Below are 17,696 nucleotides of genomic sequence, written 5' to 3' on the forward strand. Positions count from 1 at the left end.
ATTATTCATTAAGTAGCCTACTTAAAATTACCTGTTTGTCCAGTTTTTATTTTGTCTCCTGCTTCTGCCTTTTGTTATTTGTAAAGTAAATTACTCTGAAAACTATATAAATAATGAATACTATAATTTATAAAGAAGATATATATATATATATATATATATATATATATATATATATATATATATATATATATATATATATATATATATGTATATGTGTGTGTGTGTGTGTGAGTGTGTGTTATACTACTACTACTTCTAATAATAATTATAATAGAAAGCAAAACGCAGGAAAAAATGTGCATGTTTGTGCAAAAATAAATAGGCCTAATTGCAAAAATAAATAATTAATAATTGGCCAAAATGTGTATATCAGCTGTGTGTGCACATTAAGAGCCAGTCAGTCTAGCGCGGGCCTGCATTAGAAGTTTGTTGTGTTTTAAAAAGTCTCTACGTCATACCAAATGGAACTGTGGAACTCTGACATCATCGGTGACAGTAAAAAGCTTTTGACGTAGCAGAAACTCTCATTAGCTTCTTTGGATGTCTAGTAGTTCAGTACTTTCTGCGATTCAACAGTACAGTGATAAAATGGCATTTTCAAAACTGATTAACCGTCTGAAGAAAGCGTTTGGTGTTAAGTGTGCGAACGAACAACCGTGTGAGCCACTCGAACCCACCGGCAGCACGACAGAGAATCACCGTCATCTGATGACCGATGACCCGGCCGTCGCTGCAGGAAAACAGGCAGGGAGACAGAAAAAGAGGAAACTCAAATTGTCTCCCATCTTCTTCACCTGTTTCTCCAGAAGAAGAGCTACTGTTGTTGGTAAAATAGATTTATGAGCACTTTTAATTACTAAAGCTAAACACACCAAACACATCACATAAGTGTTTAAAGATCAGAAATGAACATTAACTGGAGGACATTTTAGAAAGAGTTTCTTAAAGCCACAGTTCACATAAACAAGACAATTCTGTCATAATTTACTCCTTAAACCTGTTTGAGGTGCTTTCAGCCATTGACTTCCACAGTATTTTGTGTTCCTACAATGAAGGTTAATGGCTGCTGATTTCAGGAATTTTCTTCAGAATTTGTAGTTTTGTGTAAAAAACAGAAAAAATAAGAATTATTTGTATTAGGATTTTTTATTTCAGTGAGCTTTGCCTTTAGATATATAGTTTACTTGTTTGCTAATTCAATGCAGAAACCCATGAAGATCATCAATAAAAACACATTGAGTAATGTTTCTGCAAATGAACTGTTCAAATATCTTGTCAAAAAGAGTTGTAGAGTCATATTAATGATGTTCCTTCCTCTCTTTAGATCAGCTATGTGTGCAGGAGATCCACGAACTTCACGCAGAGCCCATCAGTAGCTCTAAATTCTTCTGCACTGCTGTGAGCAACCTGGAGCTGGAAGTTCTCCAACCTCCAGCTCTTGATGCTCCAGCAGACGAAGATTTAGACTCTAAACCGGAAGTGAAAAGCTTTGACTCTGCAGTGGTCATTGAGAACGACTCTGCAGAGCTTCACTTCCCAGAAGACAACGAATCCTCCCTCAGTGAGGACAGCCTGGAGCAAGAGCTTGATAGTCCTCCAAGTTCACCATCTGATGAGGACAATGAACTTCCAGTGAGCCAGCAGCTCATAACAGATGACATCTGTGACTCTGCCCTGGATGAAAACTCGAACCCTTCACCGGATCAGGTCTCACAAGAGGACTCTGCTGTGGAGTCTACAGCAGATGATGGGACCTGCTTGGACAATAGTAAGTTTATTGCTGGAGTTCAGAACATTTGTTTAGGCTCATCAAACTTTGTAAAATTATACAGTTGAAGTCAAAATTATTCACCCTCCTGTGATTTTTTTATTAATATTTTTTTTAAATATTTCCCAAATGATGCAGAGCAATAAAGTTTAAGTATTCAGAACTTTAAGCTGAACACTGGTATCTTGAAAATATCCAGTAAATATGATGTACTGTCATCACGACAAAGATAAAAGACATCAGTTATTAGAAATGAGTTATTAAAACTATCATGTTCTGAAATCTGACAATAATTCTGACTTCAACTGTTTGTGTTTTTATTTGGTTTATAATTTAATGACATTTTCTTCATTTTTAACAGATGACATCAGCTGCCGCTACAAACTCGGAAAGCAGCTTGGTGAAGGAGGTTTCGGCTCCGTGTATGAGGGGATTCGCATACAGGATGGTCTGCAGGTATTCATTTTTGTAGACTCAAATCCTCTGATGAAGTTCCCTGTTTAAAGAACATCATCAGAGCTTTCATTGTTTGGACATTTCTGCTGACGAATGAATCCTCTGTTCAGGATTTATGACTGAATGAAATGATCTCCGTGCACATGTTAATTGTTCGCTTGTTCCTTTAAACAGGTGGCAGTTAAATTTGTCCAGAAGACCCCAAATATGCAAGATGTCAGCTCTGTGAGTAGACTACACTTTCTGTTCGCTGTGTTCAGTTTATAAAGTCTTATATTTATTATAGACCACAGGCTGTGGTCAGAAACCCTTGTTTGAAAACCAACATTATTATTTTGTTTTCAGTCATGTGACCAGCCACTTCCTCTAGAGATCACCTTGGCAAACATGGCCAGCGGTGGCTCCAGGTGTTCGAACATTATTAAGCTCCTGGACTGGCAGGTCTTTGAAAACCATTATGTCATGGTGATGGAGCGGCCTAGTCCAAGCATGGACCTGGAGGCATTCCTTGAAGTCAGCGGTGGAGTCCTCAGTGAGAAAACAGCACATACCATCATGAGGCAAGCTGTTTATGCGGCCAACGTGTGCTGTTACCGCGGGGTGTTCCACCGGGATATTAAGCTTCAAAACCTGCTGGTGAACCCCGACACACTGGAAGTCAAGCTGATCGACTTCGGGTGTGGAGACTTCATGATGGAATCAGCCTACAGTATCTTCTCTGGTAGGTGTTTTGAATAGTGTGGTCAAAAGTATCGACTTCGGTACCAATCGATTCTGACATTTAACAAGTCAATTTGAGCGCTGTTAAACACCACTGATTGGCCATTGGTGTTCACATGCTCATCAAATATGACTGTGATGAGTGTCGGTATCGATTGGTAGTTGATACTTTTGACATCACTAGTTATGAATGTGCATAAGCATTATTAATATACGTATTGAAAGCTGGTTAATTAGCACAGCTGAAGCCCATCTGGTATATATATTCAACATGATGCTAAACTAAACGTCTCTCCTCCAGGCACAGAAGCGTACATCCCGCCAGAGTTTTATGAAAAAGGATGCTACCGGGCCAAACCAGCGACGGTCTATTCTCTTGGGGTTCTTCTGTTCACAATGCTCCATGGAGAATTCCCATCAGCGTATGACCTGTACTACCTTCAACATGACTGGTCCAAATTTACCCTCTCTCAAGGTGAGATGTTCATCAAAGAACAATTAAGTGAAACAGCTTAATAATAATAATAACAATAACCTCACCTCTCCATTTCTTCTTCACAGAATGCTGTGATATGATGAGGGCTTGTCTGCATGAGAATCCAGAGTGCAGAATTCCTCTAGAAGAGATGCCTTACCACGACTGGTCCATGCTGGAGTTCTGAGTCACATTAGCAGAATGTTTTGTATATTTGATTTTTGTACATGTCTGTAATAAAGATATATTTTATTGAACTCACTTGTGTTGTGGCTTATATTGTGATCTAGCCCCAGTGTTGTCAGATTGTGTGGATTTAAAATGGTTTTGTTTGGGGTGACAAAAATTTGGCATGAGGTTTGAACAGCATCCAGTCCTTTCCAACACACACTGCAGTTGACACTGGCGTCATTACGGCGCACTTTTAGAAATACACTTTTTCAGAATGCTGTACAGCGCTGACCCAAAACCTAAACATATCAGTCACTGCGACATAAGCAAATCATCCATAAATATTCCAATGGTTTATTGTGAAATCAGAGCTGTTCAGAAAAATGTATTAAAATACAAACGTCGTAACATGAGAATGTGAGACTCAATACAAAACATCAGCATTTTCACAATAAGAGCACCCAGTTTTATTAAGGTCTTTGAGTGTTTGTTGCCATCATGACAATCCTAAACAAAATATTCAGTGATATTCCTTCAAATCAATACTGATAGTGTAGTTTGCGCAGACACACTGAGGTTTATCCAGTGTACAGAAGTCTGAATCATCCACATGATTTCATACGCTTCCAGAAACACGTTTACTACACCAATGTCCAGCGTTTGCTAAAACTGTTCAACTCTTTAGATGATTCCTTTCTTACAACATCTCCAACTATGACAGCTTCTCATTACTCACCATTTCTTAATCTTACTAAATACTTGACTTGATGTCACTCTGTGGACTCTGGGGTCATGTGCAGCATGAGCAGGTCGGCCCCCCGGCGGACCACCACATTTAAGCTTTCGCTGGTCCTCACAGCATTATATATCTCCTCCGACGTGTTCACCTTTACCCCATTGATCTCAATAATAACATCTCCTGGCTTCATTCCAGCTCTGCAAAACAGAAAACAGGAAATGACATCATCAAAAGGATGCCTTAATCAACAGCTGATAACATCATGTTCAGAGAGCAGCACACCTGTTGGCTGGAGATCCTACAATCACACGGTGGATGAGAACTCCATGAGAAACATCAGGGAAGGACGGGTCTCGCATCCTTAGCTCTTCGATTATACTGAGGAGGGGAAAAAGAGAATTTAAAGATAATAAAAGACTCACTTCAGTGCAAAGTTTATTTGTGTTGACAGGAATGTGTGCACAGGCAAATACGCAAAAGTGTAATCCATGTAACAGTTTGGACAAACACACGTGAGCTAATAATATTGATTATTAACCAGTGTCTGCACATTTTATGACCAAAATTTATGAGCAATTTATTTTTAGTCAGGGCTGTGGATATCGTTCAATATCCATAACACACATTTAATCTGATTGATTATAGCATGTACTGATAAATTAGAGGTGCAGTAGGTGATCTGCCAAAATGCTAATCGGTTAACATATTAGCCTTGGACGGCGGAGAGGGACTGTGATGCAAAGCCACGCCTCCAGAAATCGCGAATGCGTGCATCGCGTCACAACAGCAGACAACTCACTAGTTAGTGTCATTCGCCAGTTAGTTAGTGTTCGGCCGGCGCCGTGCAGGAATTACATTTATTACTAAGCCACACTTACATGCTATTTCAGAGCAAATATTCAGAGTCTGTCTGTCTGTCTGTCTGTGTATCCATCTTAAATTTTACTGAGAAACTGCTCAAAATACAAAAGTTTCACTCATAATTGTTAAATACAAAAACATCAAGTATAAATTTAGAAAAAAGATAATAATTTTTTCTATTCAACATTACTACAAATAAATGTAAATTTCCAGAGGTCTCTAAATTGGTATTTGGACACTCTAAAACAGTTTGGTTACAAACTAACCAAAATAAAGAAATTGATACACGTTTAAAACTAAACCAAAATGAATAAATGATATAATTATTCCATTATTTATTATCTATTTATTAATTCATTTACCTATGATTATTAGAAAATATTAAATCATTTGGTTTAATGAAATAATCATCATAACAAGAAACTAGAACTGTCATCAACTGAGTAAATGTATTAGATTAAGAATTTTGTCAACACATATATAAATTATTTACAGAACTGTTTAAATCAATACCACAATTAAACTCATGTCATTTGGGACAAAAAATATTTAGTGATATTGCTCAATTCTACATTATGTATACACAACTAAAACCTTAAATGGGAATTTTTGTTTCCCCAATATCTTGAATTTTACAGGGCTCATACAGGCACAGCCTAATGAAAATCAAGGACTTAAGCACTTTTTTCCAGCACCTATTTTTATTTTCAAGACTGACACGCAACATGTTAAAACACTGCACAGGAATAAATATAACTAAAAACCATTAATATTCATAATATTAATAATATAATTAATTAATCAATTGTGTATTAATAATATAATAAACCTGCACTAAATGTGCTTGTGAAAATGTTTTTTTTTTGTACTCAAGTAAAAATACTATTACACTGCTAAAATAATACAAGTTTTGGTAAATAATACTAACATTGGGTAAAAATACAAAGTACTCTTTTAAAAACTAAGAGTACTAGTTAGATTTTTTTTGGGAAAAAACTCAGATTTTCATTATGGCTCTTTTTTCAAGAAATGATAATAAATTTATTTGAATGGTTTAATTGCTTAAATCACAAAGCTACATATATAAAAATGTGCACTAACAAAGGAAGTATGGTCGATTTTTCCTTCCATGACAATTAATCTTTTTCAATAGTACTGGCAAAACTACCACATACTCTATAAGACCAGAGACACATTTTGTCCATGTTTTTAAACAATATTTTCAAGTTTTGAAAGGTTTAATTAAAGTATATGATAAAAATATTTAAATTTACCCTTTTATTTACATATTTTACACCATTTTTCTTATTTGCTCATTCTTGTCTTTACAATATGGCAAATTTGTTTCTTAAATAGCTGTACAGCACATGGAAATATTATTTTACACTTGATCTTAAACTGAAATAATTTTACAAGAAAGACTACTACACTGTCAGTAACAAAATAATAAAGCAAATGACTTTGTTTAACTCTAGGTATTTGAAATATGACAACACTGCATTTTTCAAAGCAGTGTTTGAAGAGTCTTATTGTTTATTATGTTAAATGTAACAGCAGATTGCTTTGACCTGTAATGCCTGTACAATTCAGTGATGCTTTAAGACAGATCAGAATACAGCTATAATGTATAAATCCCACAAAAACCCCAAACAGAAACATTTCTAGCATAATTCTTTTGTCTTAAAAAAATACAAAAAGTTCCAACTTTGCTCAAAGTAAGTTTCACTTGACGATACAGCCAAACAAAAAGTCTGTAATTTAAATATTAAATTTGGTCAAGGAGCAAAGATAAATAACTTCTACTTTATTATTGAAGAGATCGCGATTGTATACAGTCTGAGCACACACACGAGATGATGAGAGGACTTGCAGGTAATTTGAAAAAGCCTATTTAAGAGCTCGCATATCTGTTTTTGCGATTTATGTACATGACTGCGCTTTCATGTTAAAATAAAGCGCTCAATACGTTTGCAGAAATGAGTAATTGCACAATACCTGCATTCCCGCGCCGACATTCAGAAGAGTGACAGACAAGTCAGAAGAAGAGAGCGGAGAGAAGAGAGCAAAATGTGTGTGTAGATCATTGAAATGGCAGGAAGTATCTCTGCGCTTTAATTACTCTTGCTAATAACATGGACATCTCTATAGTGAAAACATCCCAAAAGCATTATTCCAATAAAAAACTTGTTTTTGAGTAGTTATTTTTCTGTCACTGCAACACAGAAAGGCCTTTGTCCCGCTCTTACATTTCAAGTAAAACTAGACAAGGTTGACTGTGATTGGCCACTTTTCATATCATTTAAATCACTGCTTCGGAATCACGTTAGTTTGTGCGGGTATTTTTGCATTAAATTGTCACAAAAATTCACAAACATTTTTATTTTTCAGGCGTGAAAATTGCATACAAATTCTCCTTGATAAATTAAGCACTTTTCAACAGAACAAGCTAATTTTCCAGGTATTCCAGCACTTGAATTTCTAAGAGCCAAATCTAGTGGCATATAACAAAAATCTGTAGATTCCATAATGTATGAATTTTGCTCTCCTGTAAAATTGTAATAAAAGTGTTTGGCACCTGGGGGTCAAAGTCAACATCATCACTCCAATGTAACGCCTTTTCCATCCCGATTCTCCAAACCACGACTCTGAAAAAAAGTACTGAAGGTAAGAAACACAAACAGTGACGTCAGTTACAGCATTAAATAAAATCAAATAAAATAAAACACCTTCAGTCTCAGCAGAGGATCATTAAACAACTCCACAAACAACAGCAGACACACTTATTACTGACTAATTTGACTTCCATACTATTCTCATTGAGATCCAACAGAAATTTAGGTGTTTTTCGTGTCACCGTAATGGAGTGAGGGGCTGGTTTAGTTGCTGTCTTCACCCTTGAACTTATTTATTTAGACTTTCCTGCTGCTGTAAAACAGAGTTTACAAAACACTTTTATTATAGCATTGATGTGGAAAAGTCAATAGATAGATTAATCTATTTGTCTGAAGATAGTTCTGATAAATGTTTGGGTATAAACCTGGATGAAGGGTATCATTCAATAAATTTTATGCTTAGTTGCAGATATTAATTTAATTAATAAGTGGAAACATAAAAGATACTTATATAATTACTTTACAGTTAAGAGATAACATACTAACACAGTTCAGTTAAGATAAAGACACACTCAGACCTCATGAATCAGACCTTGTACCTCAACAATGGTAACAATTAAAATGTTTCATACTGCAATGCATGCTGGTTGTGGCACAGTACAAATTTCCCAGTATGCATTGCGGCATGAATAAATGTAGTATAATGGTCTTACAGTTTTCTTTATTTGCGTTTTATTCTGCTTTTATTTATGTTTAGACTTTTAGTTGCCTGTTTGTGAGTTAAACTGTTAATTTTGTTACTTGTCACCATAGTTGAGGTTCATATGCTGATTATTGATGTCTGTTTGAGTGCAACTTACATCATAGAGCAAAGTGTTTTTGTCCAAGATATTCTTAAAAACTTCTAGAAATCATTGCCACATATATTGTGAAACAATAGAATTAACGTTGAATAAGAGCAGTAAATAATATTACATTAAATTAGAACAGATTCTGGCATTTAATAGCAACATAAACATTACCAGACATTCTTTAGGTTTTTGGCTGGCTTGCCACATCAAGTAAGTTTTTTAAACGAAGCTCCTAACAATTGCAGCAGCCAAAATATATTATTGATAATGATGTCAGGGCTAAAAGCCCAACTAAAGCAAACTCTGTTCTCCATGATAGTGACGTAAAATGTTACCCTTACTCTCAAGAAGAACTTTAGTAGATGTTACACAAAAATAAACGTTTCAGTAATAAGTGAAGCTGGTGATGATGTTTGTAGAGTTGTTTAATCATCCGCTGATCATTCAAATGATTTAAGCATTTGTTGACCTTCAGGTTATTTTATTATAATGCTGTGACTAAAGTTGTAGTTTTGTATGTTCTGTTCTTGTTTTTTCCCTTCAGTATTTCTTCATTTGTTCATCGTTAATCCTCAATCATCATTTAATTAGTCGTTTGATTAATTCATTTACTTCAGCTTTGCTACACGTTTCTTGAACACTCAGTAGTGTGGACACTTCAATTAAAACTGAAGTATATGCTCTGGGGTTCAAAGGGTTAAAGGTGTGAGAGGTAAAATCACAGTGTAAAATGTATTTTAACAGTAATTTACTGTTAATTTAAACTACGGAAATAGACTGTAAAAAAACAGTAGATTGCTGGCAACCACAGCTGCCAGTAGTTTACTGTTAAATAAAGGAAAAAACAGTATTTTACTGTAAAACCTGAAGCTAATTTCTTCTGTGTGTCACCGTTGTGGAGAAGAGTAGAGCCAGTGTATGAGTTAAAGATGAACAGTGAACTGCTGATGTTGTTCTGCATGTTTCTCTATTTAAAGATAGCGGCTGTTTAGTTGCTGATGCAGTCAGAATCTCTGGTAGTTCCAGATTTACATGTATGTGTGCTGTTGTGAAAAATAAGACATTAGAGTTAAACCGAACTTTTCTAATTAACTAAAATAAGTTATCATTATAAGTATACTTCTAAGCATGTATAGCACAATACTTCATAAACTCATTCAGCAGTTGACCAATTTGAGGCAGTTGCTTTCAGTGAACAAAATGAGTTCCCTTGAGTATTGTGTAAATCAATGTAGTTCATGTATTTTTACAGCGACATACTGTAAAATAACAGTACATTGCTGGCAACAGCAGCTGCCAGTATTTTACTGTTTTTTAACAATTTTTAACAGTGTGTACTTCACATTAAACTATAGAATGGCTTCAAAACATTTGGGATACAGTAGGCCTACAAGACAATTTTCTACTGTCTTATAAAAGGCTAACTTTTTGGCTTTCCTTTGCTCATAAATTACACAGAATATAGAGCACGTGCAAGATGGGATTTGCAGTAAAAATATGCAGTATTGAACCGATATTCAATCCAAGTATCAGGATCGGTGCAGCCCTAATTAAAAAATTAAATATCCCCAAAAGATTACAAATGTTAACAGTACAACCTCAAAGCTCCATCTGTACCTTAACATTGATTTTGATGGTGGCGATGTCTGCAGCCTGGTCTACATCCTGAACTGTGACGTTGTAAGTCTCACCATTGGCCAGTTTGACACGAACACCAAGCTTGTTGGCGACCACATGGGCATTTGTCACTATCAGGCCATCACTACTTATTATAAAGCCAGAGCCATTCGAGATGGGAACCTCATGGCCAGAAAAGGGGTGTCTGAAAGAAAGAGTGTAAAATTAGTCACAATTCCCAAACACAACTGAAACTAAAACCATCTGGTCATCTAAAAATAGAAACAAGTGATCCAAAAAGTCTCTATAGAGAAAATCAACATAAAACACCCTGCTGAAAAAAACAATCCTGTTGTGCGCGCGCATGTAAAGGTAACTGGGTGAACAAGTCAAACAAAGTATATACACAAGAGAACATAAAAATATACAACAATTCAAAAAAATGAAGCAAGAATAATAAATATTTAAATAAAACATATAATAGATAGATAGTACAATAATAATAATCATAGTAATAATGTCAGTGAAAATGACAACAGCATTATTAATAACAACAACAACAACTACAACTACAACTTATGATTACTTAACATTCAGAAATTAAACCGAATTAACAAAAAATATTGTAAATATATGTGTAGTGTTAAAACATTGTTGGGTTTTACAACCCTGCGAAATGTGAGAATGTTTTAACAATAGAAATGATAAAAAAGTAAAGAATTAGGTTAACTTGATTGTTTTTATAAATGTAAGTGAGTTGAACATAAAACAGTCAAGTTGCCCCCAATAAACTTAAGAATTGAGTTGCTTCAACACGTTAAATAAGTATTTTATAAATGTCTGATAACAATAATTTTGTTAATTATAATGACATTTGGGGAAAAGGGTTTGGTTCTATTTTTATAGTAATTAAATGTTTATAATTTAAAATGTTTATAATAATTAGATGTTTTGCCGCCTTGTTTTTGAGTTGTGCAATGCAAAAAGACCCTCTTATAGCAAGATTAGGGAAGCACTGAAATGAAGCTTGTTGATTGAAACGGAAAATTCTAGATGCATTTGGCTGAAAACTGACACTGAAAAGGCTTTTTAATAATTGGAAATTATTTTAATAAATAAAAAAATTATAGTTTTATATCAAATAATAAAGTAATTTGGCGACGCAGTAGGTAGTGCTGTCACCACACAGCAAGAAGGTCACTGGTTCGAGCCTCGGCTGGGTCAGTTGGCATTTCTGTGTGGAGTTTGCATGTTCTCCCTGCGTTCGGGTGGGTTTTCTCCGAGTGCTATGGTTTCCCCCAGAGTCCAAAGACATGCGGTACAGGTGAATTGAGTAGGCTAAATTGTCTGCATGTATGAGTGTGAATGAGTATGTATGTATGTTTCCCAGAGATGGGTTGCAACTGGGAGGGCATCCGCTGCGTAAAAACATATGCTGGATAAGTTGGCGGTTCATTCCGCTGTGGTGACCCCAGATTAATAAAGGGACTGAGCCGAAAATAAACGAATGAATGAATAAAGTTTTTTTGTGAGGCTTTTAAATTAAACTCAATAACTTCAATTAACAGTGAAATTAATAGTAAAAATAAAAATGATTCCATCATTTACTCACCTTCTGCATATTTGAAATCGTTATGAGTTTCTTTCTTCTGTTAAACACAAAAGAAGACATTTTCAATAATGCTAAAAACCTGCTATGGAAGTCAATGTTCAGGTTTTCAGCATTATTAAAAATATCTTCTTTTATGTTCAACAGAGTCAAAAAAAACTCATCAGAAATGATGACAGAAGTTTCCTTTTTGGGTAAACCACACAACTACTTGCAAATATGCTCATGTTACATTCCCTCGAGTTAGACAGTTCAGTTTATTCTTCTTTTTTTTTTAAGAGCCTCTATTATGGGTTTTTGAGAATGACCTTCCATGTATTGTGTAACACAGCTCTAAGTGAAGTGAATTATTCAGCTAAGACTTAAATCTGCAAGTGTGCAGTGTTTAAAACTGTTGATTCATTTATAAAAGAGTCGACTCGCAGTGCTTCAAATGAATCGTCTTGATAACGAGTCTTTAGCCGTGCCGGCGTGACCAGGAAATGGAACTTAAGCCCCGCTCAGGGCCGGATTAACCAATGGGCCTTATAGGCACAGGCCCAGTGGCCCGAGCGCACTTGGGGCCCCTGCGAGGGGGGAGAAGAAAAAGACAATTTCGGGGTGTTTTTTTAGGCTAACTGCAAATAGTGCACCTAGTTGGAATAAGCTATTCACGCTTTATGCCCATCGATGCTTGATTGACAGAGACAACATGAGTAAAGAGCAGGGCCAGACGGAATCTGCGGAGGTTTTTTACTATTTCTGCTGAGAATTTTGGTAAAAAACTGCGGATTTCTGTGGAATTATTTTGGGAGTTTCCAGCGGAGTATCATAACTTACACCTTAATATATTAAATAAAAAGTAATAAATTACTGAATAAAAACTGAATAAATTCAGATTTACACATTTACTCAAGTAAATAAACAGAATTAATGATAGGCTAAAAATCTGCAGAAATTTGCGGAATTCTGCGGAAAATCTGAGAAAAATCTGTGGAATTCTGTGCGCAGATTCTGTGTGGGCCTAGAAGAGCTATGCAGCATCACAGCCTGAGTGGCGTACCTCGTAATGTGCACAGCAACATCTTTTGACGCGATTGATTATCAACCCGGTTCGAATCCACCATCTGCTGAAATTGTGCTACTTTTTTTCTCCTCATTACATATCAGATTAGAAATATATTTATTTTTAACAGGAAGGAAACATTTTTAATAAATAATGCAAATGTGAAATAAAGTCAAGTGCCTCGTGGGTATTTAATAATGTTTAGCCTTAATAAAGGTTCCTCCTTCTCTGTAAAAACTATATTGCTCAGACAACTGTATTTCATCTGAGCAAAATAATCACATATAACTATTATTATTATGTTTAAATTGTCTTTCTTTCTTTAACTAAACAGAATGCTGTAATTGGTCAAGCGCGGAAACGTCAGTTTTGAAATAAACCGCACTAAACTGAGCGGACTGTAGTGTAACGTTAGTATTAATCATGGATCAAAAATGGAGAGAATGGAGGAGAATGAGGGTGTAGAAGAAGACGTTATGGTAACGTTAGATCAGTAAGCTAGCATTAACCAGGCGGAGGAGGCTAACGGCAGCGCAGCGCGGACTGGATTCATCGTGAGAGAAACAGATAGAAAAAGGAGAGAGAGAGGGAGAGAGAAAGGCCCCGAAGAGGAGAGAGACCGTAGAGGAGAAGAGGTATAGTGTGTGTGATTTTCGGATACTTTTAGGTTTATAATCAAGTTGATCTATGCTGTTTGACAACTCTTCATCACGAGAAGAGTAGAGAGAATACAGAGAGAGGAAGAGAGAGACAGTAAATCATTAATAAGTGTGTGTATTATTAAACACTCAGATTCATAGAACTGGATTGGAGAGGCATTGTGTGATATAGCCTATGCCATGCAAACAATATGCTCAACAATATTAGTTTGTAAAAGCTCTACATTAAAAATACCCTTAAAAATTATATATAGTACTGTTTCAGTGAACTTGTACAAGTATACTAAAAAAACATTCATTTTATTAGTATTTTTATTCAATGCTTTGAAAAATAAGTTAAGTCTTTGTAAATACATATGTACTATATATCATTTATTTAAATATGTGGGCAACAAATTATAGATTCATTTTATTTAAAAAATATTATATTATTATTATTTTTTTAAATTCAACTATAGGGGTACGGCCAGGTAGGGGGCCTTACAAGATAATGTGCCCAGGAGCTCCTGAGTTCTTAATCCGGGCCTGGCCCCGCCTATTTGTTGCACGCGCAATCCCGGGAAAATTAAAAAAAAACCAGCCCCGCCCACAAACACAGTAGCAAAGAAAAAGAAGAAGGACACTGTAGCAGACGCCAGTTGAATCATGTCGCGAAGACGCTGTGCTCTGAAGTGTGAGGGGAAAGTTAGTGTTATTTTCTCTACTCAAAGATGAAACAGTGAAGAGTCAGTGGTTGAGGTTTATTTTGGCAAAAATACCTCAACATTACAGCCCAGGCTTGTGCTGTGTTCCAGTCATTTTTCTGATGAGTGCTTTAGATCAGAAAAGTCTGTTGACGTATGGGACTTTGTCAGAGCTCGACAGGAACTTTACAGTACACAGTTTATGGATCAGTTTCTTCCTCTATTTCACAAGTGTAAGTATGTGCAATTAAAATGGTTGCCTCTTTGTTTTCTCTACAAATTATGTATTTAATTGTTTTTTACTACTTATAACCGCTTGTAGTGCATCTGGTTAACTCTTTATATTCTCATATCACGTCTAATGCCATGATGAAAATGCGACGCGTGCCGCTTTGTTTATGGATTTAAATGCGTTTGCATATAAATGCACAATCCTCTGGCACTTGTCGTTGCTATGGCCATCATCAGTTTCTGGGATAAATAACAAAACGGGAGGGTGGCGGGAGATGGGTCTGAAATTACAGGAGACTCCCGAAAAAAAATTGTTGGCAGGTATACTCACACATACACTCTGCACTCTGACTACTTCAATATTGTTGATAAGCCATGGTGGCATTTTCTCTCTGTCTCACGCTGAATGCTGTTGACCAATCACAACAGAGTACAATAGGACCAATCAGCGCAGATTAGCATCGCGTTAGGGAGGGGTGTAGAAACAATTTAATTGCTAAATAATCATATGAGTCGCTGCCATAAATTGGTAAAAATAAATGCATATTCTAAAACAATGAAAGTGTTCTTTGACCTTGAATGCACATCAGCCTGTTGTTGGAGAGACCCCCCCCCCTCAAAAATATGACCATTTTTAATGTATAATAGGAGCTCTTTAAATCCATTCAGACAAACTCCGGGTCTGACAGAAGAACTTTTAGCTTAGCTTAGCATAGATCCTTGAATCAGATTAGACCATTAGCATCTCGCTCAAAAAATTCCAAAGAGTTTTTAAAGTAAAACTTGACTCTTGTGTAGTTAAAGTATGCACCAAGACTGATGGAAATGAATAGCTGCTATGTTCCAACTTGACATGGCTAATAACTATACCTATACGCCTCTCGGGAAGTATACATGGGCATTCTGTTTGAATGGGTAAATCAAATTCTTCAAAACTGCTTGCCAAGATTACGATTACATTACATATTATGAATAACCAATAAAATTAAACAGTAACTGTCCCTTTAGTTTCATTTATAAATGTCCATATCACACAATATCTGCAGAAACTCACATCTAGTCCAAGCCCCTCCCCTGGAGAATTGTCATTCTATACTGATCGCTGATTGGCTCATGTACTAAAAGGTGGGCTTTATTTGCCATATATCAATCACTGATTGGCTCCTGTACTAGAAGGCGGGGCTTCATTCGCCATAATGACTGCTTCACTTTTCCCATTCAAAAGTATACGAGTGACACGTCATGTGTATTCTATAATCTTTGCTATACTCTCATTCTGGAGTAATAATCAAGGATTTTGGACTATTTGTTAGACCCAGAGATCAGCTGAATGGATTAAAATGATCAAACTCAACAGTTTAACTCTGAGTGACTTGAAAAATTAGCTTATTTGCCAAAAAGTCTTCCTTTAAATCAGTCATAATTAATATAAAACAAAAAAAGTATATTGTTTGCTTTCATAACTTAAATTACAGTCAATGTAACTGCATAGAGACTCAAAATGTGTGTGTCTGTGTGTGTGTGTGTGTGTGTGTGTGTTTTATAATCAGTGAGGGACCACTGACTTGACTTCTCAAAATATCACAAGAACGCAAGCATGTTTGGAGTAAATGACGACAGAATTTTCACTTCTGGCCTTTTAATGATTCCTCTCTCTACAGCATATCTCCAAATTAATCAAAAATCAACCCTGAAACCTGTTTCCAAAAATCATCAGAAAATTTACAAGAACAAAAAGAACATTTTTGTGATTTTTTTTTTATTATTATTTATTATTAAATATATTGCAGGGATAGTAGTACCTGTTTAATATTTTGAAATGAATTTCTTCTACCTGATTTGGGCGTAAAAATGTATTGTTGACCAAAAATCATCGATAAATGGGAAAGAAAAATATTGTTTCCATTTCAAAATGGCTTTCGGGAAACATGTTGCACCAATGCGTAAAGCACTTTGAGTGTGCAGGAAACGTGCTATATAAATGTAAGGAATTATTATTATTAATTATTATTTAATTATTTCTATGTGAAACACTTTCATGAGCCCATTTAGCCAATAAGACAAAAACATAGTTTTACTACAGTAAACTAACATTTATCCACACAAAATAAACCTGACTGTATTTTTGTAGTAAAGGCGTGGTTAATTGTGTTAAATATGCCATTTCAGCCTGCAGAATGGCATTTCAAACTGTGGCCTAACAAAAATATAGAAAAGAAATATCGAGTTTCTGTAATATAAAACTAAATAATTCCTCTCACTGTATAGTTCCTAAAGTTAGACAGAAACAAATGTATGTTAATATTAACAGAAACACTCAAATAGCAATTAATCTGACTGATGTTAACGTTAAAGGTTTGATCAAGCTTTTAAGTAAAACAATATATAGTTTAAAGTTACAGTACCGTTAATATAACATTAATATTTACATTACAGTTACATTAAGTTGCATCAATGTTAGCATTAGCATCAAATGCTAATTGGCGCTACTAGCCTGTGACATACAGTAATAAACGTTACATCTAATTACACTGACTTTAATATTCATTGGTTTAATTTGTAATTGTTTATTTTATTTATGTTATTTTTTCTTTTTAATTCGCATTTTTCACTTAGTGAAGGCGGGGACAGTTGACTAACGTTGTTAGCTCTAAATTAGTTGACTGGAATGCTGTGACGGTGTTAGCATGTAGCATGTTCACACATAAAATAAGTAACGTTACAGTTCGCAATTAAAACCATTTCCTACCTTTTGTTGTAACTTAATAAAATCTACTGCAATTAATGTCAACAAAGATGTTTAATCCACAATAATTTGATCATTATTCCTACCTGTTAGCGTTCACATCGGTTCAGTCCTTATTTAGGCTAGAGTGGGTTATTTTTTGTGAATGAATCTGTGGATTTAAATAAATTGTGAGAGTCGATTCATCCTTGACCTATTCATAAATACAACAGTTGCTTTGTTGCTGAATAAATGTCTTATTCACTTAGGACAGTGTCCTACCACCACCTACTGGCGGCTTCAGGTAATACATGGATAACTTCATTTTGTTGCATATTTTTCTTTTTAATTTATTATTTGAAGCATTATTCATTAAAAAAGAATTCACAAGAATAACGAATTTATATAATCATAATATATAAAATATAATATAAATTATAATAATAATACTGTTAAAAATGATAAATAATT

The 17,696-nt window shown here is 35.2% G+C and overlaps 2 protein-coding genes across 5 annotated transcripts; one reads left to right on the forward strand and one right to left on the reverse strand.

Annotated features, from left to right (window-relative positions):
- Window positions 1–236: 236 nt before the first annotated feature.
- Window positions 237–3,683, forward strand: pimr154 (Pim proto-oncogene, serine/threonine kinase, related 154). The gene is made up of 7 exons (XM_021480728.3): window positions 237–829; window positions 1,328–1,771; window positions 2,133–2,227; window positions 2,402–2,452; window positions 2,573–2,948; window positions 3,249–3,422; window positions 3,509–3,683. Exons 1-7 carry the CDS (start codon window positions 544–546, stop codon window positions 3,607–3,609), a joined length of 1,527 nt encoding a protein of 508 aa, XP_021336403.1. The 5' UTR covers window positions 237–543; the 3' UTR covers window positions 3,610–3,683.
- Window positions 3,684–3,700: 17 nt separating this feature from the next.
- LOC141377125 (serine protease HTRA2, mitochondrial-like) lies at window positions 3,701–17,380 on the reverse strand. Of its 4 annotated transcripts, none has more exons than XM_073920663.1 (5): window positions 17,333–17,380; window positions 10,274–10,478; window positions 7,769–7,838; window positions 4,615–4,710; window positions 3,701–4,529 (listed from the first exon to the last, which is right to left on the reverse strand). In XM_073920663.1, exons 3-5 carry the CDS (start codon window positions 7,789–7,791, stop codon window positions 4,364–4,366), a joined length of 285 nt encoding a protein of 94 aa, XP_073776764.1. In that variant the 5' UTR covers window positions 7,792–7,838; window positions 10,274–10,478; window positions 17,333–17,380; the 3' UTR covers window positions 3,701–4,363. The 4 variants fall into 4 exon arrangements, with proteins under 4 accessions (XP_073776764.1, XP_073776766.1, XP_073776765.1 ...); XM_073920665.1 differs by having other exon boundaries at window positions 3,926–4,529; window positions 7,189–7,838; XM_073920664.1 differs by having other exon boundaries at window positions 3,926–4,529; window positions 7,769–7,851.
- Between the last annotated feature and the right edge of the window lie 316 nt (window positions 17,381–17,696).

The sequence above is a fragment of the Danio rerio genome, chromosome 13, assembly GCF_049306965.1.
Source record: "Danio rerio strain Tuebingen ecotype United States chromosome 13, GRCz12tu, whole genome shotgun sequence".
Classification (NCBI taxonomy): Eukaryota; Metazoa; Chordata; class Actinopteri; order Cypriniformes; family Danionidae; genus Danio; species Danio rerio.